The sequence below is a fragment of the Pongo abelii genome, chromosome 2 (assembly GCF_028885655.2).
Source record: "Pongo abelii isolate AG06213 chromosome 2, NHGRI_mPonAbe1-v2.0_pri, whole genome shotgun sequence".
NCBI lineage: Eukaryota > Metazoa > Chordata > Mammalia > Primates > Hominidae > Pongo > Pongo abelii.
This window is the reverse complement of record NC_085928.1, coordinates 14529491-14554840: the sequence shown is the minus strand read 5'-3', so window position 1 is coordinate 14554840 and position 25350 is coordinate 14529491. Positions and strand designations below refer to the sequence as shown.

The following is a 25350-nucleotide window of genomic DNA, read 5'->3' as shown; positions in this document are numbered from 1 at the left end:
TATTTTTTGTAGAGATGAGATCTCCTACGTTGCCCAGGCTTGTCTGGAACCCCTGGGGTCAAGGGTGTGCCCGCCTCAGCCTCCCAAAGTGCTAGGACTATAGGCATGAGCTACCAAGCCCAGCCCAGTCTCTCTTTTTTATACTGTCACAAATATTTTTTGGAAGATAATTTCTACTACTCCCAACTCTCTCCTGACAAGTTTCTTCCTTTTTAAAAATGGGTTCCAAGCTGGCCAAATTTCAAATGATGCTCCCAAAGTACGCCGGGACACCAGTGTATGTGTGACAAAGATCTGCTAACCTGCAGAGGAGGCAGCATGTGGAACAGGGCTGCCATCCACGCCACTGCTACTGCCAGGCAGGACGTTGTTCACAGAAAAGACCCCACTTAAGCATATAATTCAACAGGCAGAGAACTATTTTGGCACGAAAGCCAGAAAATCTGACAAGCTCTATAATCTAAAAACTGGAAGTAAAGATATAATTAAACCATAAGGAATGTTAATGGTAATCATTTAAAAATGTGGGGCCAGTCCCATTTCTATAGATTGACTGTAATGAAGGGAAACTGTGAGCTGGGCATGCACAAGACCTTCCCACTGGTTGCATTTGTGTTCACACAACCCCACAGCGGGTGGCTGCAGTCTCACAGCTGGTTCAGAGGGCCCGGGGAAGGAGAATGACCTGGAAGTCATGCATTAAGCCCTTGGTGGCAGTTCAAGGAAGAAGATGGCCACACAGACCTTCATTTCCATGGGCAGGGCCTGCCACCTACCAGAAGGGTCAGATGATGGCGCTTTCACTCCTTTACATCTCCCAGAGATTCCTCAGTACCCAGAGAAAGGAATGTGGATGGGAGGCCAAGGGCCTAGGGTGTCTGGCCTATTCTCCACAGTTCAGGCAGTGGCTTCTGGCTGACCAGAACTGTGATTCTGTCTCCATCTGAATCACCTACATGTTCAGACTGAACCCGACCATGAGACTGAAAGCTTTTCAGATGCACGGCTGCTACTTTTAACAACATGAGCTACACTGAGGAATAGCACTGAAAAAACCCCTCAACCCAACAACAGGCTATTGAGAATTCCACCTTCTGCTCTCCCAATTCAGGGAACACAGAATGGGGACACTGCTGGGCACGTGTGTGTGTCGGTCCCTGTGTGTTGGGGATGAGGGGGGTGTGGGTGCTGCTGGGCCCTCGTTTCTTTAAGAAGATGGCCAGCCCTCTTGGGGCTCTATTCCCCTCTGGGGAGAGAACTGTGGAGGACGACAGCACCAGATATGCTCTCTGCCTGGGCCAAGTCTCCTTGGTTTCTCTAAAAATCAGAGGTGTGGTTACAGTCACTGACAACCTGGAAAGCGCCAGCTTCTCCAGGTCCTCACCCCTCATCAATGTATCTTGCCCTTTTTTGGCTCCCTCCACCATAACCAATTTTCACCAATTTGGGGGTGGAATGTAAACAGGCCTTAGACATCTACTGAGTCCTGCAGGGACTGTGTTGTACTAATCCTGTATATATTGCAACTACAGCAGAACAGGAGAGGAGCACCTGGCCAGGGCACCCCAATATGAGGAAACTCCTGGGGTCAAGCCTCATGAGCCACAATTTAGGCTATGTGTGCAACAATGCAACAACGGATGAGGCCCATGAAAAGGAGGTGTTACTTTATATAATACATGTGTATCATCAACTTACCACTAAAGATTAAAAGAACGCTACCTTGTTTAGAAAGAAAACCCAATTTGGTAAAGGAGACTGCATGTCAACAGCAACCTCTCCTAATTCTGCATTTTCTTCTGATAAATACAAAGCTTTGGAAAGTTGGAAATGTGCAGCTGGCCAGAATGAACTGTACACTCTGGCCTCAACAGTAACAACCTGAACCACTGAGAACATCCAGAGCTGCTGGCTCAGGCCAGAGCACAGTGAGGCCAGCAGGCACCAGGGTGACTCGCATCAGGAGAGGTGGTCTGTGTGCCATCTTGAACCTGGGTGAGGAGTCAATGGTTTGCAGGGAATCTTTTAATCATTATTTGAGATCCGCCCTTTTCTCTGGTCTACAAGAGGTGAGCTGCCTTAGAAAAAGAAATTATGTTAGACTTTAACTGATCCAAGTTCTCTTACGAAAAGGAGGCTGAGACTGCAAGGGGGAATTACTTAAGGTAAAGAAAGCAGATCTGTTGGGAGCAGAGTCCTTCCCTACTCTCTAAAAGAGGGGTCCCCAACCCCCACCTGTTGGAACAGAGCTGCACAGCAGGAAGTGAGCGGTGGGCAAACGAGCATTACTGCCTAAGCTCTGCCTCCTGTCGGACCAGCAGTGGCTTTAGATTCTCATAGAAGTGTGAACCCTGTTAAACCGCACATTCAAGGGATCTAGGTTATATGTTTCTTATGAGAATCTAATGCCTGATGATCTAAGGTAGAACAGTTTCATCCTGAAACCATCCCCCCCCACCGCCCAGGGAAAAACTGTCTTCCATGAAACTGGTCCCTGATGCCAAAAAGGTTGTGGGGACTGCTGCTCTAAAAGACAGCTGGCTCTGGGGTCAGTATCTTCTCTTTCCTCTATCTCTTTCAAGACCAAGATGAAAAGCTCACAGGAGTGGGTTTCCCTCAGGAATGCTATCGTCATGGAGGCTGCCTGTGGTACCCAGGCACTGTCACTACACCAAGAGCTCAGAAGGAAGAGGCAAAGCTCAGCACTGGTTGGCTACCAGAGCACAAAGAGACAAACATGCACAAAGAGACAGATGGAGGCTGCCCTGGGGAGTGGTTCCTGGAAGGAAGCCCTGCTTCCTAGAGAGGTTGGAAGTCTTGCAAGAACTCTCAGGTAGGAACCCCTAGATTTTTGTCAGTGTGGAAGCAGCTTGTTATGGATCTGATTTCATAAAAACCTTCCTGCCCCTTTCCCAGTCACCCAGTATGGTACATATCTCCTATTCATTTGACTATGGTGAATTCAAATAAAGCCTGTGGTGCCCACTGGGATAATACGTGTTAGTTACTCTGGGTGTGGTAAAACTGCAACTGTGAACTGTTACTCTAGAGACTGGAAAATGAAACTCTAAAAAAAAAAAAAAAACAAAATTAGGTGAAAAACTATTAGTTAATTTTTATTACTTAAAAGTTTGGATGATTTCACATTTATCATCTGTTTGAAAATCAACTACTTTTTACATTTGAAAAGAGATGGCCGCTGGTCGCTATGATTCCAGCACTAGAGAGGAGGACTCAATCATGAATAAAGAGTGGAAAATGAATCATGAAGCAGAACTGCATCCAAGAATTTCTGCAAGATAAACACTCACATGAAATCTGGATGTAGTTTTTTTCTCACAATGCATGAAATGCAATTTTCCACAGAGGGACACATGTCGCTTTGTTAGGGTGATTCATTCTGATGATGCCGTGGAATGAAGAGAAGTCAAACCCTGTTTGAATTTAACCTGGGGTTTAGGGAAGAATACAGTACCTTTTCTAGATTAAAATAAGATTCAGAGTTACAATGGTTATAGAAATAGCAAAATGAGAAGAACCACTAACATTGTATGTCCTTGGTTATAAGAAGATCTTTTGGTATGTAGAAATCAATCATAGGATTTATAATTGAACATCAGAATTCCAGCAAAGGACTAAACTCCTCATCCTCAGAAAGTAGGGCTCACTTCACAGAGACATCAAACATGTCTTTTTCTCTGTCACTGAATACACTGATAGGCACATTTGATTATCCATATACTTAAATCTTCAGCAGTACTATTAAAATAATTGGAAACCATCTTGAAGAGAACACTGTATCCCAATCAGTGCTCAACAAGAAAATGAAAAATTTAGAAAAAAAAAATCTATTATTATTTTGTTATGTTTCTAGTTAACTACCAATCCCTTCAAAATGAAGTTAAATGTCTATTTCGATATAGTAACCAATGCAAAAATCTTTTTATCATGTTTTTCAAATACCGTAACAAGCAGTTCTTGTTACACAGAAAACTACAATCAAGGTAAGGCCTTTAATGGCTTTTTTGTTTTACATTCAGTACTTTCCCCAATATATACTTAACCTAGCCTGGTATTCAGTTTCAAACCTACACGCTGAGAAGGGCTGCACTTTGGCAACTGTATTGAGAAGGGTTCATCTTTATTCAATTACTACTGGAAAAAATTCCTTTTGATAGTCAGCATTCAATAAAAACCAAGAATTCCCAATAAATGAGATTTACATTTACTTGGATATAGTGCAAAAACAGTCAAAGATATTTAACTCTAGTTATTGTAGAGCCAAATTTTAAAACATAATTAAATATACACATAACTGTTTACTTACTTGGAATGTAGGAGATCATTATTAGAATCAGGAATGCATAGTAGTCAAAAGAGAAATTGTATTTGTTGGGTAAACTGATGGAATATAGGCCAGCTTGTCTGACAAAGGGCAGAGCTGCATATATTGTGAGCAGTTCTCCTGACACTCCCATTGGGTACAGCACAATGAAAAGTGTGTACCTAAAACGAAACAAAATATTCATTACTGAGGCTCAAAGTCAGCTTTAGGAGGAAGCTGCACTTCCCACCCTTCTAATCAGTACTGGTCTTTTAGAAAATGATTGTTTATACATTTTCCTGTTTACCTGCTATTCAAATTCAGGTTTTACAAGCCAGTTTTTGAAACCAGCCTACAGCAGGTATACGTTCTAACGACAAAATAAAGGCTGTTCAGGCAGCCTCAAAATTTGGTCTGACAAAATAAACAACTCTTCAAAATTATGCTCTAAAATAACTAAAGTGATGCCAAATGCTGGTAAAGTAGGGGAACTGAGTCATGGTTTATACTGAAGGGTCCTGCCCTGTGGGTCTTGGGATGGGGTTGGGGTGGTAGTGGCGGAGGTGTTGGAACATGTGGTCTAGGAATTCCACACCACACACAAAGACTGAACAACAAAAAAAATAGCACAAGCATCTGTATACTGCTACTATTTTTCAAATGTTTGTACATGCTATTGTGAAAAATCAAATATATGCAATTAAAAAAATTTAAAATTCATAATAGCTTTTGGTTACTATGTAATTTTCCAATCAAAACACCCCACAATTACAATTATCGTCACATGGGAGGGGAATCTGCATAATTTTTTTCTCTTTAAAAAGCAGTTCTCCATATTCCACAAAGAATTCAGAGAGCAGTCACTGCCCCATGGAACTGTAAGCCACTGTAAGTATTGCTAAAGGAATCATCAGCTCAGACTTTAAACAGCCTTTGGCTGTTTGTGGCTCACAATGTGCAATGGACTACAAACTTCTGGGCACAGGAATTGTGATGAAAATCTCTGAAGTGGAAGGGAAGACATATTCCCCACTGCCAATTTTAGCCACACTAAGTAGGATGGTGGAAAAAAATCTTTCAGAGGCCATGGAGAACAGTGGACGAAAGAATCTTTCTCCAACAGTAAAATCAGGGCTTGGTCAACAGACTTCCCTAACAACCAGGGTAAAAAGCTTTCACAGTGGCTGTCCAGGTTGGTTAGTAACTGCTATGTTTCCCATTCTTCCCCTTTCCTAATAAAAATGTTCATTGCAAATGAGAAAAATAATAAAATAACGGAGTTCCCATACTTGAAATGTTGGAAACAATCAGATTATTTCCCTAATTTAATTACGGAACTCATAAACAGTCTAGGAACCACTGCTTTCCTTCCACCAAATAAGGCATTTCAGCTCCAGGGACAACTTGGATCCTTCTGCTTTGTCACTCTCCCTCAAAGTCCTTCCCAGCTCAGAAAACTGACTACAACTGTCTCATGGACTCATTAAAGTAAGCAGATGAACTACTAGCCTTTTACCAAAGTCATCATTACTTGTAAAAACAATCAAAGCAAAATAAAAGTGATAAGCTAAAACTGCCATGTAATGTTTGTCATTACCTAAAAATTAATTTAAGAGTCACAACTTCTTGGCAAAATTGAGTCTAGGAGAATAGGACTTGGTCCAAAAAAACCCATCACAATGGCAGAAGCTCATCAGTAAAATGTGATGATGTGGACAAAAAAGGGATGTTATGGCAAATCTGTATTGACTGCTACTTGGTGATGAAATTTTCTTAAAAAAGAAAATGCTGCATTAATTTAATTGAAAAGAACTGATCCCAATTAAAATAATTTAAGTAAAATATAAAAACCTTAAAACAGTATTTCCGTTAGTCAAAGTTAAGTACAGACTCCTATTCTGATGAAATCTACAGACAAGATTTCTACCCAACCCCTGTCTCAATTTTATTTTTAGAAACTTGGAGGCAATATTTAGGCAATAAAGGGCAAATGCAATGACAGATCATTTCAAAAGTGAGCCTTTTGAAATGTGCTTTTTTACCTGGCCCATTTGATGAGGTAAGGCAGATGGTTTAATAGACTGAATGTATAAAAGGAGTAACGGATGATTTCCGTGATCGTCCAGGCAATAACAAACAGGAGGACACTGTCTTCACTCTGTACCTGAAGGAAGAGGAAAACAAAGAAAAAAAGCACACAGACAACGTTAATGAAGACAGTGTGCAGCACCCAGCACAGCCAGGGAGTGAGTTGGCACAGCCGCTGGTCTCTATCCTCAGGACCCCTGTACAGCAGAAAGAGCTTACATGTGGAGCTGGGGCCTAGGATGACAGCTGTGTACATCCCAGAGATGAGGGCCAAGTGCGAAGGGCCTCAGTCACCAGAAGCGAGAGCAGCAGGGTGGGGGTAACAAACACGAGGGGTGGAGATTTGCAGTTTTGCCAGCCTCATGCGGAGAATGTGGACTGATGTCAGCGGTCATGCCTGTAATCCCAGCACTTTGGGAGGCTGAGGTGGGTGGATCACATGAGGTCAGGAGTTTGAGACCAGCCTGGCCAACATGGTGACACCCTGTTTCTACTAAAAATACAAAAAATTAGCCAAGTGTGGTGGCGCATGCCTGTAATCCCAGTTACTCAGGAGGCTGAGGCAGGAGAGTCGCTTGAACCAGGGAGGTGGAGGTTGCAGTGAGCTGAGATAGCGCCACTGCACCCCAGCCTGGGTGACAGAGTGAGACTGCCTCAAAAAAAACAAAACAAAACAAAAAAAGCACAACTGAAGATGAGGCTAGCTCACAGAGCAAGAAGAATTCCAGTGCGGGGAGGGCTCGGGACCATCTGCAAGGCAAGAGCCCATTTATTTCCTCCCATTAGAGACTTCCTCCCCCAAAGGAGGCCTGCATTAACTCCTCCATGATTAGGGAAGCTTCCATGCTGTTCCCAGGAGGCAGTTAGAGCCAGAGAGCTTTGAAATCCCCAGCCTCCTCTGAAGTTGTTTTTATGCTGAAAAAAATAATAAAGGTTTAAAAGAGCCCCTAGGTGATTTTTAGGAGGTATTCTCTTGTGTTGAAAATTTACTGCCGTGGCTTTAGCTTTCAGCACCTCCCCCAATCCCTTCCCAGCTGGGTTTGTAATGACCTTTTGTGCTTGAAAATCAGCAAGAAATACCCTTGCACCCCAATTCATATTAGTTTCCATGCATCAACAAAACAAAACAAAACAAAACAGTTCAAGAGTCGGACGTAAATAAGAAATCCCACCCCATAAACCGAACAATCTTGATGACAAGATGGACTTTCTGTCCCACTCCTAATACCTAATACAGCAAGGGAATGGCATTCTAGCCTTAACTTTTGCTTCTTTCCATTTGCAATGTTAATAGTTTTTAGCACTTATATTCTTCCTCAGAAAGTGTACATGGAGCGATCCACCTACACAATGAAATAAGTAGTCATTTACATATCTATTAACAAAATTGCTCTGACAAAGAATTTCATAAATGCAGTTACTATTCTCTAAAAATAATAAGAATTTTATACTGTCAAGAGCAAGAGTACTTTCTGTTTTCCTGGTGCTCTCATATTAGCCAAAGTAAAGCAAAAGCTAACCATCTCTAAAGCTTTCATGGTGAGCTTTTTCAGTCTGTCTCCAAATCCTTACTTGAATCCATCTATAACAAAATATAATATAAATATAAAAGCACACTTTGCTTTTTGATGTATTTTATAATCCTCCTTATCTTAAGGAGATATGTTTTTCCAGCTATGAGTGGAAGCTTTGCCTAAAGAGCTCTGGGTTATAATAGGAAGTTCCTCTAATATTTTGTACTGTAAACATCTTGAAAGCAGGGAACGTGTTTTATTCATCTTCTGTTTTCCAAAAACACTTTGTGCTTTTCACAAGTAAGAGCTCAATAAATAATTGCGGAGCAAATGAATTCAGTCCTAATTGGGTTACTCTGAGACTCAGTTCCCTTCTTTATGGTGCCTGATAGCTTCTGTGCAGTCTTAGTGACCTTCAAATAGGTAAAAAACAAACAAAACCTGAAACCGCCCAAAACCTCCTGCTATGACCCAGCCTAGAGGTTGGTTATTATTCACCTCCCATCCATCCCCAAGTTAGACCTTAGCCAAAAGAACTATGACAAACTCAGACTCAGGCTAAGTATGAAAGCAGTCTGTTCCCCGAGTCCAGCTGTGAAGACGATGGCATAAGTCTTTTAAAAAAGACTAGGGATGCAGGAAATGACCATTTTGTGCAAAATGATTTCTCCCAATCAATAGGAAATGCAACATTGTTATCAAGAAGGGATTTGGATAAAGAGATTGACCTTATGTGATTTATAGATAATTATACAACCAATAACACAAAATGGACAAATGTAATGCATAAGTTAAAACCAGTATGATCAATGAGACTCGAAGAGATATTTGTACACTCATGTTTATAGCAGCATTATTGACAGCAGTCAAAAGGCAAAGAAACCCAGGTGTGTACTGATGGATGGATAAACAAGATGTGGTCTATACATACAGTGGGATATTATTATATACATACAGTGGAGTATTATTCAGCCTTAAAAGGGAGGAAATTCTTACACATGCTACAACATAGATGAACCTTAAGACATCATGCTAAGTAAAATAAGCCAGTCACAAAAAGGTGAATACTGTGTGATTCTACTCATATGTGGTACCTAGGGTGAGGCAGAGACAAAGAGTAGAGACAGAAGGTTGCCAGCAGCTGGGAAGATGAGAAATAGAGAATTATTGTTTAATTGGTATGGAGTTCCAGTTTGGAGGATTAAAAAAGTTCTGGAGATGGATGGTGATGACGGTTGCACAACAATGGGACAGTATTTATGCAACTGAACTATACACTTAGAAGTGGTAAAATGGTAAATGTTGTATGTATTTTACCACAAAAAATAAATGAAAAAACCCCCAAACAACCCACAGTAACATAAATTTAATAAGTCTAAATGTAATTACATGACTTAGCAACAACAAAATGACTCCAGATCAGAATGGAGAAGACCCACCTCATGAAATCAAGAGATCTGGAGTTTTTGGTGAACCATAAGCCTCACAGGAGCCAACACGGTGTGAGGTGGCTGTTCAAACAAACAACACTCCAGGATTCAGCCACATTAACAGTCTTATCCCAATTACTACACTGTAAATAGATGAGACCCCATTTAGGGAAGAGTCTGCTAGAAGAACTCTTCAACTAGCAGGGCTGACTTTGGAAAAGGAAAGAGAGGGTAAGTACTTTAAAATATGTAAAAGGATACCATCAGCAAGAGGCATATGGACATGAGACTGGTAAAACTGGCAGGGAGTAAAATGCTGGGTTCAACCTAAGAAAAACTGAGTAACAAACCAGGTGACTAATCACATAGGCCACCACACAAAGTTGTGTGCTTGTAGGCCCTGGACATATCCAAACCAGGACTGCCCAGGAAGGTCCTACCAAGGACAGGGGGCTGAGCTGGCCTGGGGCAGCCAGGGTTGCTGCTGTTCTTTGGAAAGATGTGTGCCATGATCCCTCCACAGGCAAGGTGTGAAACGCTGGCTAATACTGACTTCCTTGCATGAGCTGAAATTATTCTAGTTGGTGAAAAAAATGGGTAGAGGCTTTGATAATGCTTCTTAAAAATAATTTTTTCCTTCATCCAAAAGGCCAGAGAGGAGAGAATAACTGACATGCTCTCCTGTCATCATTACTGACCGCTGAGCATGTGAAATGTGAACAGTTCTCTGGCAATTACTCCCTGCTTGATGGCAAGGTCTTCAAGGGCCCAGGTCTCATCATTTGGCTTCCTCAGTCCTGACACAGGTCTGGACACAGGGATGTGTGGAATCAATGCCCCTTAAATTGGATGATAGCTTATATTTTTCTTTTCCTCCCCATTTTTTTTTTCTTGAGACTGGGTCTCATTCTGTTACCCAGGCTGAAAGGCAGTAGCACAATCACAGCTCACCACAGCTTCAACCTTCAACCTCCCAGGACAGCCTCCTCAGGACTGATCCTCCCACCTCAGTCTCAAGAGTAGCTGGGACTACAGGTGTGTGCCACCACACCCAGCTAATTTTTTTTTCTTATTTTTTGTAGAAATGGGGTTTCACTGTGTTGCCCAGGCTGGTCTTGAACTCCTAGACTCAAGTGATCCTCCCTCCTCGGCCTCCCAAAATGCTGGGATTACAAGTGTGAGCCACTACGCCTGGCCACTTTTCTATTTTGAAAGCAACAATTGGGAACATTTTTATAGTAAGTGGGGAGCCTCCTTTCTATTAAGTGCCAGTGACTCATCAATAGCCTCAGAGAATTAAGAAAAGCTAATTTAGCTCAGGAGGGGCAACGGATTTGGATTATAAGAAGTTCTACTCAGCTGCTTTTTGAATTTATAACTAGAAACATATAAACATATGATTTTATTAATTATCAACAATAAGAGGCTCATGACTGAGTGGCTCCTGCCTATAATCCCAGTGTTTTGGGAGGCTGAGGCAGGAGGATCACTTGAGGCCAGGAGCTGAGATCAGCCTGGGCAGCATAGTGAGACTCCGTTTCTACAATAAAATTAAAAAGTAGCCAGGGTGGTGGTGCACCCCTGTGGTCCCACCTACTTGGGAGGTGAGGTGGAAGGATTGCTTGAGCCCAGGAATTTGACGTTAAAGTGAGCTATGATGGTGCCACTGCACTCCAGCCTGGGTGACGAGCAAGACCCTGTCTCTTAAAAGAAGAAAAAAGGAGATTTAATAAGTCTGCTCAAGATTTTAATGCAAATGTTCATAGAGTATTAGTCATAATTGAAAAGTGAAAACAACCCAAATATCCATCAACTGGTGAATGGATAAACGACAAGTGATATATATATATACCTGTACAGTGGAATACTATTCAGCAACATAAAGGTAAGAAATATTGACACATGCTACAACACAGACAAGCCTCTAAAACATCATGTTGAATGAAAGAAGCCAAAAGCAAATCATCATACATTATATGATTCCATTTATATGAAATATCCAGAAAAGGCAAATCTAGAGACAGAAAGTACAATAGTGGTTGCCAGGGGCCAGGAGTCGGAACTAATTATAAAAGGGCATAAGGTCTCCATGATGTGCTTATTTCACATTGCATCCCTATATCAAAACATCTCATGCACCCCATAAATACAGATACCTACTATGTACCCACAAAAATTTTAAAAAATAAAAAAAATTTTTAAAAAGGGCATGAGGGATCATATTGGGGTGATGGAAATGTTCTAAAGTTAGATTATGGTGATGGTTGCACAGCTTGGTACATTTACTAAAAACCATTTAATTATACACTTAACATGGCTGAATTTTGTAAATTATACTTCTGTAAAGTTATTTAATAAAAAAGTATCTGGGAGGCTGAGGTGAGAGGACAGCTTAAGGCCAGGAGTTCGAGACCAGCCTGTGCAACATAGTGAGACCCCCCCTCTCTTAAAAAAAGAAAAAAAAAGGAGTTTGCTTTAAATACGTATTATCGCCTTTTAAGAGAAAAGGGGCATTTAGGGCAAAAAGGGAGAAGGGAGATGATGAAGATTTACCAAGGATTACTAAGGGGAAGAGGGAGACAAAAGCCAGGTTTAGGATAGGTTGCCAAAAATGCCATAAAGCCATGTTTCAAAGATGCATATTCAGAACTATGGGCACAAATAGGGGAGCGGGTACTATGAAGCCCTTCCTGTTAGGGAATCTTTCTTTGCCTGGCACAGTGAGCTGTGTATTGGATACTCCACGCTGCAGACGGAAGGTTTCCACCCCCTGCTCTAAAGCGAGGGAGGAGGCGGCTGGGTGTAGGCGGCTTGTGTAATTTAGCCAAGGGAGTTTACATAGAAATTCAAGCTGGAGAAACAAATGGGTGCAAGAGAAAAACCTTTACACACAAATAGCATCATATGTTTGACTTTAAAAGGCGCAGGGAGTATCAGTACATGAAAAGCTGTCATTTTTATTACAGTCAAAGAAAAACAGATGGTGCCACATAAGAAAACCACTATTGTAGAAACCATATTCTTCTTAGCATTTTGGAACCCACTGCTTACTGCGCTGGTTATTTCAAAGAAATTCCCTGACCAAGCTTTACAGCAAGCATTCTTTCCTCTTCTTAAAACCCCTTTCATTTGTGAAGAGATTTGGTAAAATCTAAGAGGGTAGGACTAGGCTTTGCTATTGGAAAAACTGTACGTTTGTCTTAGTCTGCTCAGGCTGCCATAACAGAATACCACAGACTGGGGGGCTTAAACAAGAGAAAAGTATTTTCTCACAGTTATGGAGGCTGGAAGTCTGAGATCAGGATGGCAGCATGATTGGTTTCTGGTGAGGGGTCTTTTCCTGACTTGCAGACGGCCACCTTCTAGATGTGCCCTCCTTCACATGGTATCTTTTTTCATAAGGGTGCTAATCCCATCATGAGGGCTCCACCTCCTCATGACCTCATCTAAACTTATTTCCCAAAGGTCCCATTGCCAAATACCATTGCATTGGGGGTTAGGGCTTCAAGGTATGAATCTTTTGTGAGAGGAGACACAATTCAGTCCATAGCAATGCTCTAGACTAGGTGTTGGCAAACTTCTTCTGTACAAGGCTAGTTAGTAAATAATTTAGGGTTTGTACCACATGTGGCTGTTGTAATATATTCATCATTGTTTTTTAAACCCTTTAAAAAACGCAAAAACTATTAGCTGGGCATGGTGGCATGTGCCTATAGTCTCAGCTACTCAGAATCACCTGAGCCCGGAAAGTTAAGGCTGCAGTGAGCTGTGATTGCACCGCTGCACTCCAGCCTGGGCAATAAGCAAGACCCTGTTTCTAAAAAACAAAACAAACCCCACCAACCAACAAAAAAAGTAAAAACTATTATAAATTGCAGGCTAGATTTGGCCTATAGGCCAACCTCTGTTATAGATTCATTTAACCCCTCCAATCTTCCCCTTCCTGTGACTTTTTTTTTTTGAGATGGAGTCTCGCTCTGTTGCCCAGGCTGGAGTTCAGTGGCGTGATCTCAGCTCACTGCAAGCTCCGCTTCCTGGGTTCATGCCATTCTCCTGCCTCAGCCTCCCGAGTAGCTGGGACTACAGGTGCCTGCCACCATGCCTGGCTAATTTTTTTGTATTTTAATAGAGACGGGGTTTCACCGTGTTAGCCAGGATGGTCTCGATCTCCTGACCTTGTGATCCGCCCGCCTCGGCCTCCTAAAGTGCTGGGATTACAGGTGAGCCACCGTGCCTGGCCCCTGTGACTTCTTTAGCATACAAATGTTATTCTGCAACATTTCTTTGACAGATTGTGTGGGGAGGTGGGGAGAAGGGAGTCAATGTCTATCACCAATGGACACTAGGGGGAAAAAACCTTGTAAGAACATGTATAGGTAGGTTTTTCATCTTACTGTCATTTTAAAATCTCAGTAATTTCTTTGTGTGTGTGGATAATATAAAATAAAATGTATCATTTAACAATTTTAAGTGCATAATTTGTTGGAATTAAGTACATTCACCATATTGTGCAACCATTACCACTATCCATTTCCAGAAGGATTTCATCATTCCAAACAGAAACTCTGTACCCATTAAACAATCACTCCACATCTCCTCACCGCCCCCAGGTAACCACTATTCTATTTTCTATCTCTAAGAATTTGTTTATTCTAGGTGCCTCATATAAGTGGAATAATACAGTATATGTCTTTATTTTTTTGAGATGGAGTCTCACTCTGTTGCCCAGGCAGGAGTGCAGTGGTCCAATCTCGGCTCACTGAAACCTCCACCTCCCGGGTTCAAGTGATTCTCCTGCCTCAGCCTCCCAAGTAGCTGGGATTACAGCCACCCACCAACAAGCCCAGCTAATTTTTATATTTTTAGTGGAGACAGCATTTTGTCATGTTGGCCAGGCTGCTCTTGAACTCCTGACCCTCACATGATCTGCCCGCCTTGGCCTCCCAAAGTGCTGGGATTACAGGCATGAGCCACCGTGCCTGGCCTAGTATGTGTATTTCTATGTCTGGTTCATCTATGTGGTAGTATGTATTAGAATTTCCTTCCTTTTTGTGTCTGAAAAATATGTCATTGTTGGTATATACTACATTTTGTTTATCATTTGTTGATGGACATTTGGGCTGTTCCTATCTTTTTGGCTATTATGAATATGCTGCTATGAACATTGGTGTATAAGTAAGTTTAAGTACTTGCTTTCAGTTCTTTTGGGTATATTCTTAGTAATGGAGTTATTGGACCATATGGTAATTTTATGTTTAACTTTTTGAGAAACTGCCAAACTGTTGTCCGCAGTGGCTGTACCATTTTACATTACATCCCTACCAACAGTGCGCAACAAGAGTTCCAATTTCTCCACTGCTCATTTGCTGTGTTTTTTTTTTTTTTTTTAAATAATAGCTGTCCTAATGAGTGTAAAGTGGTATCTCACGGTAGTTTTGATTTGCACGTCCGTAATGACTTGTGATGTTGAGCATCTTTTCATGTGCTTATTGGCTGTTTTATATCTTCTTTGGAAAAATATTCAAATCCTTTGCCCATTAAAATTTTTTTAGTATCTCTTTTTAATATTTATGGTGACAGCAGTAAAAATAATTATACCTAATTGTTACTGAGCTCTTACTATATGCCAAGCACTTTTTAACATATATTACCTCATTGAATCCCCATTTTACAGACAAGTACAGTGAGGTTTACAGAATTTGAACCCAAGGTATGTCTCCTAAACCTGAACAGCTCTGACTTGTCTTCTAGGGCTTGGGGTCTCACATGCATGTGCACACACACACACACATACACACACACACGTTATGCGGTAACAATTATCTTTCAAAATCAATAACTATTGGAAGGAACCCTACACAAGAAGAGCCTAGAGAACAGATAAGGTAAATGTGATGTTTACTTAGTGTCAAGAAAGCCATTAGTTCTCCAATAAATGTTGCCTACCTCTGAAAAGGGAATAGAGAATAATAGGATTTGGACTTCAGGGACTGAGTGGAAGAGGTTTACTGAGAAAGACTGAGTAAAGCATAAAAAACTACAGGTCACTAGCACCCAGAGGTATCTTTAATATGTCCATGAAATGACTTCTAGTTGTGCATCAACTGACCCAAGTTAAAACACAACATGAGAACTTGAAACAAACCCTAATGAATTACCTAAAGTTAATGTGAATCTTCTTCCCTGAGTCTTGTTTTGCTAACATCATTTCTTTTTTGTTTTGGCCCTCCTATGGTTAGGGTATTTGACCCTCCAAACCTCATGTTGAAATCTGATCCCCAATGCTGGAGGTGGGACCTGGGGAGAGGGTGAGTAAGTCCTTACTGTTAGTTTCTGATCTGCTGGTGAAGAGCCCATCGCCACCCCCTAGCTCCTCTTCGCCTTGTGACCTCTGCACAGGCTGGATCCCCTCACCTTCCCCCATGAGTGGAAGCAGCATGAGGCCCTCACCGGATGCAGGTGCTGGCGCCATGCTTCTTATACAGCCTGCAGAACCATGAACCAAATAGACCTCTTTTCTTTTTAAATCATTCAGCCTCAGGTGTTCCTTAATAGCAGCACCAATGGACTAAGATGAGCCCTGTTTATTTCTGGATTTAACTTATTGTCAAGTCCCCTAAAAATCTATCTCGAAAGCTTGTTTCTCTTTTCTATCTCTGCTAAGCAGAAATTGAAATACAAAATATGATTTCAATTCAAAATGAAAAGAAACTCATAAATACAAATATTAAAAAAAGAAAACAGGAAAAAAGGAAGAATGAAATACTTCACTAGGCAAGCTTCTGGTTTTCCAGAGACCAGCCCAATCATCTCAAATATGTCTTTGGATAAGACTCACCTGAGACTCACCTCTTTCCCTTCCCCATGTGAAGGACACAGTACGGTGGCTGAAAACTCAAGGTGGTGAGGACATGGAGAGGTGAGGGAAGGTGGTGGGCTAACACAGGTATGAACCAGAGGCCTGCAGTTGAGAATGGGGGTGGTGAAGGAGAGACAGAGGTGACAGGTGGAAGAGATGGCCAGTGTGGCTGGAAAACCAGTTACATGGAGCAAACAGGCAAACTGAGCAAAAAAATCAATATATTAAGAAAAATGGACTTCTTGCTGTTGGAGGAGGTATTAACAAACATGGAAGGGAAAATGCTAGAAAGAACACTGAGGTATTAGACTGTGGTTGGAGGGATCAGTATGAACCCATGATTTATATACACACACAGCTATATAAATACTTCCAGATGTAAATGTGTGTGAGTGTATATGTGTGTATATGTATATGTACCCAAGCTTTCTCTAATGAGAGGGTCTAGAAGCAATGACATCTCAGTAGCAGTGAGCACCTCATCTACCCAGATCCTGGATCCTAAGTTACCATCCTCTACTAAAAGGAACCAGGCAGGGCTCTTTGGTAAAATGGCTGATTCCAGGGCTGGGGCTGGGGAAGTACAAGATGAATCTGGAAATCTTTTTCTGCCAGATCATAAGGAAATACTCAATGGATGATGGAAGGAAGTTAAGAGGACCAGGAGGAAGAACTCCCACTAGCCAAATCCTAGATAGTTTTAGCATCAAAATAAATAATAGACTATAACCCATTGAATTATACAGGAATTCATGAGTCCAAACAGATATAAATAAAATAAATGAATGGGAGAAAGGGAAAGCTATTTCTTATAGAATGCCAACTCCTATGTGTAAAAGAAACGACAGAAATAGACAGTTGCCATTTGATAACCATCACAGAGGTGGCTGACACAGGCAGGAGTTATTCCCACAAAATACGAATTAATAAAAAGGAGGTGAACTGGAGGTGGAGAAACCCGGCAGATACTAACAGGAGCAAGTGACAGAGGTCAACGTCACCAGGAGTGGGAAGGGTAGTCATGGCGTGCCTCCTGAGAAGAGCAGGCATGGCTTGAATTGGTTATCAGGGAACACTGAATGGACCTAGGCTGAGAACTTACAGCCTGTACTCTTTAAAACTGGCACAAGGCCATGAGGGACAGGGCAAGGCTGAGGAGATCGTCCAGACTGAAGGAGTCTGGAGAGACCTGACAAAGAAACATCACACAGATGTGGCAGGAACATCACAGCAACCGCGTGTCTCCTTCTCCCATGAATCCCAGTGCTCAGCACAAGACCTGGAACGCAAAAGATACTGATCATTTTCTCCATTCCAGAATGGAGAAAAAAGACATTGTTTGGACGTTTAGTGGAATTTGAATGGAGCATACTGGATTAGACAGTAGTGTTGTATCAAGGCTGATTTCCCAATTTGGAGAGTTCTATGCAGGTAACATAGGAGTGTCTAGAACACATACTCAAGTACTTATGGGTGATAGGATGTTACACACAGGTTGCTCTCAAAGTTCAGAAAAAATAAATGATAATGCATATAAAAACACAGAGAGGCTGAATATGGTGGCTCATGCCTGTAATCCCACCACTTTGGGAAGCTGAGGTGGGCGGATTGCTTGAGCCCAGCAGTTCAAGACCAGCCTGGGCAACATGGCGAAACCCTGCCACTAGAAAAAATACAAAAATTAGCCGAGCGTGGTGGCAAGCGCCTGTGGTCCCAGCAACTCAGGAGGCTGAGGTGGGAGAATCGCTTGAGCCCAGGAGGCAGAGGTTGCAGTGAGCCAAGATCTCGCCATTGCACTCCAGCCTGGGGCACCAGAGTGAGACTTGTCTCAAAAAAACAAAAAACACAGAGAGTAGGAAACGAAACAAACGAAGTAAAATGCCAATAATTGGGGAATCTGAGTGAAGAGAATATGAGTTCTTTGTACTGCTCTGCAACTTTTCTCTAAGTTTGAAACTACTTCAGAAAAAATTATTTTCTAAAAATCACCTAAATACTAAGCAACCACTCTGGGGATACAATGAGAAGGAAATATAACTATTATCTGGTTTTCTAAACATATTATTTTGGGTGTGAGGCCTCAGGATCTGCTGGAAGAGGTGGGTTTTATAACCATAAAGACACAACATTTATAAGAAAACATATCAACAAGGGTACACGAATGGAAGGTGACTTGAGAGGGAACAGCAGAATGAACACTGGCCCCAATCTACCTCCCCATTAGTATTGTCTTAGACTGTAAACAAGCCGAAGGCAAGGTCACAAACTTGCTTTGAAGAAGGGCTAGCTTAGTTATAAGGCAAAATCAAATTCTTAATAAATGCTTTAGATTGGGATAATAATGATGATTAAGATAATGATAGTTCCCATTAGCAGGGCTAATTATTCCTTAAGAATGATAAAAGTAATTATGCATAAATTTTCACCAGCTAACTGTGAAACTATTTTAGTATGTATAAAGAACATATTCAGTTCTGTGTGAAAAGCCAATTATATCTCTGTTAGAAACCTCAGGACACAGAATTCAAAACAGTTATACAGAAATTTGTCATTAAATTTTTGGGGAAAGATTAGGTTACATTATACCCAGTACGTAGCTAAGATTTATTGAGCACTTACTAAGCACCAGGCACTGTTCTAAGTGCTTTGTATGTGTTAACTCGCAGACCACCCCATGAAGGGAACCACGGGGCCTGGGAGACTGGCACAGCTCCCGAGGAACCGGAACAGCCTACTCAGCCCTCAACTGGGCAACTGAGGGATGACCCAGGGGTCACAGCACTGTCATCCCTCTGCCTTAGCAGTTATCCCACCATATGGTGTTTGCTGTCTGCTGGATTCTGCTTGACTCATACTAGGCTGGAAGCCCTGTGAGGGCAACAACTGCATCTCTCCTTTTCTCATGTGTCTTACTTAGTGCTTAGCACAATACCTGGGGCACAGAAGATACTGAATAAATATTTGTTGAGTGAACAGGAATGAAGAAATAATAGATGGCGGCAACCCAACTGCAGTCTCAGCAAATGTGCTGTGACTCAGCTGGAACAGCCTTGGGTGGGAGGGCAGCTCCTAAGGGGCTGCAGTGCTGGTGCCAGTTGGTCCGTCAGCTGAGGGCTTGGGCTCGAGAACAGGACAGTTCTGACGACAATCTCGGTCCTTTCTCTAACTTGATTAAGCTTTTTTGAACAAAAATATAAGTCATTTGGTTATTTATCTAAAACGAATTTCATCCTTGATACTGAAATGTAATAGTAATAGATACACACATGGTGGTTTAAAAAAAAAAGATATTTGGATGAGTATGTTGGGGTTTTTTTTTTTTTTTGAGACGGAGTCTTGCTCTGTCACCCAGGCTGCAGTGCAGTGGCACAGTGTCAGCTCACTGCAATCTCCGCCTCTCCAGTTCAAGTGATTATCTTGCCTCAGTCTCTGGAGTAGCTGGGGACTACAGGTATGCACCACCATGCCCGGCTAAATTTTTATATTTTTTTGGTGGAGACGGGGTTTCACCATGTTGCCCAGGCTAGTCTCAAACTCCTGATCTTAAGTGATCTGCCCTCCTTGGCTTCCCAGAGTGCTGGGATTACAGGCATGAGCCACCGCGCCTGGCCTAGTATTAGTCTTTTCACACAACAATTTTATGTATAAAGTGTCCTTTATAATTTATTAAAAATCCATGATAAAGTGCCTGCTAAACAAAATACTATTCCTATTTTATGAAAAATGTGAGTTATAAAAATATTAATATTTCTTCCCCTTTAAAGGAGAGAATAATGTGCAACATAGTTTTTTTTTTTTTTTTGAGATGGAGTCTCGCTGTCACCCAGGCTGGAGTGCAGTGGCGCGATCTTCTGCTCACTGCAAGCTCTGCCTCCCGGGTTCACGCCATTCTCCTGCCTCAGCCTCCCGAGTAGCTGGGATTACAGGTGCCCGCCGCCATGCCCGGCTAATTTTTTGTATTTTTAGTAGAGATGGGGTTTCACCGTGTTAGCCAGGATGGTCTCGATCTTCTGACCTTGTGATCCGCCCACCTCGGCCTCCCAAAGTGCTGGGATTACAGGTGTGAGCCACCATACCCGGCCAGATTTTTTAAAAAATCCTACAGTGACAAAGGAAACTGGTTAAAAAGTTCTTACCATTACAACACCAATCACTTAGAACTATTTTTTTGATGTGAATAATGGCCTAGTTAAATGTTCTGGCCTATCAAAACAACTCTTGGTCACGAAGTAAACTTTTCTGAACATGCAATGAAAAGATATATAAGCATGCAATCAACAAGCGATACATGATCGAGTCTGCATTTATGACAGGCCAGACATGCAGAATGCTAAAATGTTCCCATTAGTCCAACTTTAATGGTTCCTATGTGTTCAGCCTGTTTTCTGGAAAACATGAAGAAAGGATGGTCGGTACCTCAACTAGCCTAGCTTCACCACCACTGGCCTCTACTCCAATTGAGTGCAACTCTGGAATCAAACAGATCTCCAGACTTCCTGGCTGCATGTCCTGAAGCAAGTGACTTATCCTCTCTGATCCTCAGCTTCCTCATTTGTAAACTGGAGAGGTCAGAAAAACATATTAAGTGCTTAGCAAAGCCCTTGCCATTTTAGCAGTTACCATTATTATTCCATGAAGGGAAAAATTCAATTTACTGAGATCCTACTATCTATGCTAGTCACTGCTGAGACTCCATACAACCTGATGGCTGTCTCTTAGGCTTAATTACAAAGAAATGCTTTTTGTTGTTCTTGTTTTGCTTTTTGTTGCCTAAGTATTGTTTAAAAGATGCCATCTCTCCCTCTACTTGAAGGTTAACATACATCTACCAACTCTGAGATGTCTAAGGATCTCACCAGCTGCTAGTCTTTCCCAATATTCTTCCTTAGTCCTGTTTGATTTGCTCACCTCCAAAAAGCGTGTTACCAACTGAAAAGCTTTCATGCAACTATTACCTTCAACTCAATTCAAACACAGACACTGCATCAGAATGGAGTCATATTTAATCCCAACCTTCATCACATATATCTAATCCGGTCTAAATATTCTATGAAGTGATAGTCCTTTAACTCCAGCAATGATAGCCCAGAGAACAATATTCTCAGCAATTGGTGACTGTGGCCCCAAGGAAAGAGCTGGGGCCTACTCATCCCACAGTCCGCCCCCAAATCTCCAAATGCAGTATCCCAGTGTGCCCACCCAACACTCCAGAGGGGAGAAGATTTACCACTGACAGAAAGGTAAGTGAAATGTCAAAAGAACACGAAACTGGCAATGTATTTTGTGAAATGTCATGGTTCTTTCTGTTCTATGACAGTGTAATAATTGCAAAAATTTCAAAAGGTGGGGAAAAAAAGCTATGAACACCATCTCTTGGAGCAGAAATATCAAAATGGTGACCTACGGTCCCTGACCACAGATGTTCTGTTTGGGCTTGTACAGTGCTTTAAAAATATTTGAACCAGTTTTTAAAAATTAGGGGATTTCTCATTTTAAAAATCGAGATTTCTGCCTTTTCTCAAAAAAATTAGATTTTGCACTACTGAATCTGCCTGGCAGTCTCTAGCAGAGGTGCACACTGACTGCTTGTGTGAAATGACATGCACCCTCCAGTCACCATGCTTTTCTTCCACATTCTTTTAAAATCCTGTGGGACAGACCTCTGCCGCCAGTAGATAGCCTCTGCTACAGATTGTAAAGTGCTACACAAATGTCTTGCAACATATTTGAAAACTCTAAAGTTTTAAAAACTTTAGTTATTTAAAAGTGTTATTTAAAAGTCTGATTAGTTTTTACACTTGAGGCTCTGAACATACTTTTCTTTAAGGCAATGACCTTGGCAAAAGATTCTTTAAACCTGACCTAACAAGTCAGCACCAATGCAGAAGGCAAAAGAGATTCACAATTTTCACATTTTGGGTTATTCTGGCAATAAGCCAGAGCAAAGGCTGGGCGTGGTGGCTGATGCCTGTAATCCCAGCAACTTTGGGAGGCCGAGGCAGGCAGATCACAAGGTCAGGAGTTCAAGACCAGCCTGGCCAATATGGTGAAACCCCATCTCTACTAAAAAATACAAAAATTACCCGGTGTTGTGGTGCGTGCCTGTAAGTCCCAGCTACTAGGGAGGCTGAGGCAGGAGAATCGCTTGAACCAGGGAGGTGGAGGTTGCAGTGAGCTGAGATCACGTCACTGCACTCCAGCCTGGATGACAGAGTGAGACGCCAGCTAAAAAAAAAAAAAAAAAAAAAAAAAAAAAAAAAAAAAAGCCACAGCAAGAGGAAGTGAGAGGGAGAAGGTGCCAAAACTTGTTCTGCTAAAAAACAAACATTTAAGGTCTGAAGAAAACAAAAGCTAAAACTCTTTAATGTGGCAAGCCTAATAATTAATTTTTCTGAAGAAAACAAAAGTTAAAAATCTTTAGTGTAACAAGCCTAATAATTAGTTTTTCTTCCCCTCTAAAATGCAAAGCATCCCCTTAGCATGCATACACACAAATCCACACATGTACACCAAGGCACATCTTACAAATTCCAGAAGTACACCAGGGTTTTACTCCAGACTTGAAAGAGTCCTCTCTCTGGAAAATGCAGACAGCTTAGTCATATGCTTTATTTTTTCTGTGATGCATCTCAGTTTGCGGTGAGAGTGTCTGACTACAGGGCTTCTTGATATGGGTAAGTTTAAAAAGGTTACTCAACTCTCTTCCCTGAAGAAATGGAAATACACTGTATGGATATTTCACAGGAGTGATGGGGGATAACTTTTTCAGGTTCCTCTATGGTCTTTAAGATTCCCAAAGAGATCAGTTACCTGACTGAATTCACTGTGCAGGACAACTATCAAGGGTTATAGGTACTGGTATTCTTGTCATATTTATGTATTTTTAATTAAACTCTCTGATATCCCCTATTAGTATTTAAAAATAGATTTATTTTGAAAAGCTACACTACATAAAGGACTGACATTTTGGCAAAGAAGCAGGTAATGAGAGAGTTCCTCCTCCCGTAAGTTTTCAAATGAATATTAATCAATGCTTTAAAAATGCCACCTATTGTACCGTGGAGCACATCTGCTTAAAAGTAGTTTACAGGTAATAGTTTCTAACTTTTCTTGGCTTTGCTGACACAGTTTAACATGCTCACGATGCATGCCAATCACCTCACTTTTACAGTGAGAAATGAGAATCTTCAAACTCAGTGGGATAATAACGCTGACTGTACACCTATGGCATATTTTAACTCAAATAGGAGAGAAAAGGCATATGAAATGGTTTCCAACAAAGGCAAACTTATCAGGTGAATCCATTGCAGAGGCCAAGCTGCAGCCCTCTGAGAGGTGAGGCCTGTATGGCCTCCTGACTCACCATCTAACCAACTGCTACCTGTGCAGTGCATGAGGAGAACACCGTCAACATAATTTCCCACACCTGCGATTAGGATTTTTATGACAATTTAATCTAGAGTACTAAAAAACCCCCTTAATTTAAGGAATACAACATACCAAACATACCTTATAAATTTTCTTTTGTTCCTTTAAAAGAAAAATTATACAGTCATTCACATACACATAAGATAAAATATATGAAAACCGAATTGCCTAAAATCAAGAGAATGGTAAATAATGTCATACTGAATAGCCAGAGCTACACTGTCTAATAGTGCAACTTCTAGTCACATGTGGCTATTTAAAATACAATTAAACTGAAATTCAATTCCTCAGTCACATTAACCATATTTCAAGTGTTCACATATGGCTAAGAGCTACTGTATTGAAGAATGCAGATACACAGAACATTTCCAGCAATGCAGAAAGTTCTATCGGACAGTGCTGGGGTAGAGGAAATACCCACAGCAAACATGTTGGTAACCAACATCTTTCCATCACTGTATGGTACTAAAAAGTTACTTTTTTGTCTTGGAATAAACAGTCTAAATAAGCACCTTAATTCATTTCACTTTGAAGCCACGGATTAAAGCTGGTTTGAATGTCAGGATTCACTTACTGGTGACTCCCCACTGATAACACAACTTGACAACATAGTTTAAACATAAAGCCTTGTTTCCCCGTGCTATTCATTAATTTAAGCTGATCACATATAACTAAAGCTAAAACCACACAGGCTCCTAGCCTGGAAATCTCGTGTGCTTATTTGGAGAACTACTATTTTAAGCCCAAGGTAATGATTTTTTTCTTCCTTCACTCTCATTCCTTTGCTATGACAGTTTCCTAAAGTGAAAAGTCAAGCATCTTTGTTAATCCCAGAACTGCAAGTAACCAGATTTAGCTCTAAACAGGCTTCCCACTATTGGAAAGTAGCATCAATACATATGTTAAGATACCACCCAACAGTATAGACACATCTTATGCTTGAAGAGAATGTGTTCCAACAAGCTTGTCAAAAATTTCACCATCAAAAATAGGAGTAATGTAGGAGACCCCATGGATACATCCAGAAGATAAATTAAATGAGAGGGGGTTAGTATCGTATTTTACAAGGCTAACCAAAATGCTAAATGCACTGAAAAACCTATAATCTGGAAGTCCTGGGGCAGAGGGAGAGGAAGAAGTTGATCAGTGCTCAAGCCTGAAGGGACTGGCGTCTGCCAGGACAGTCTGGAATGGGGTAGGCTAGGGCAGGGACAGCTCTGAGTCCTAGGGGAACCTCAGGACAGTGGGACATTCTTCTCTGGGGCTACTAGGTCAGGACCTGGCCCTTCCTCTCCTGAATGAGATTTCCCCAAATTAAGATAACTGTGCAGACTTCTGGTATAAACGTCCCTTCTTGCGTTAGAATTGACAACTAGGAATGGTGTATAGCAGATTTTAGCCCTTGAGGTGAGAGAGCCAAAAAAAAAAAAAAAGGCCCTGAGAAGCTTCCCATGTCTAGGTGTTTTCAGGAGCAGAGTCACCACGGAGAGGAGGGTGCAGGGTGCAGTGGAGGTGAGCCCAGAGCAGAAAAAGATTAACATTAAAGACAAGTGAAACCAATTTCCTGACTTTGCTGAGCTTGGAACCTATCCAACTATTACTTGACAAAGAGGTCCTGTATAAAGTACTGTATAAAGTGGTGGTAACATTGGATTCTGTGGTTTAAGAAGACGCTTGCTTGCTTTCTCTTTCTTTCTTTTACATGTA

The 25350-nt window shown here is 41.4% G+C and overlaps 1 protein-coding gene across 4 annotated transcripts in view; it reads right to left on the bottom strand.

Moving 5' to 3' along the window:
• Positions 1 to 25350, bottom strand: part of HACD2 (3-hydroxyacyl-CoA dehydratase 2) — a 90381-nt gene that overhangs the window by 4658 nt on the left and 60373 nt on the right. For all 4 annotated transcript variants that reach the window (XM_054550248.2, NM_001132017.1, XM_063721550.1 and 1 more), the window contains 2 exon segments: positions 6367 to 6488; positions 4328 to 4506 (listed from right to left, as the gene is read on the bottom strand). In XM_054550248.2, coding sequence (XP_054406223.1) covers positions 4328 to 4506; positions 6367 to 6488 — 301 coding nt within the window.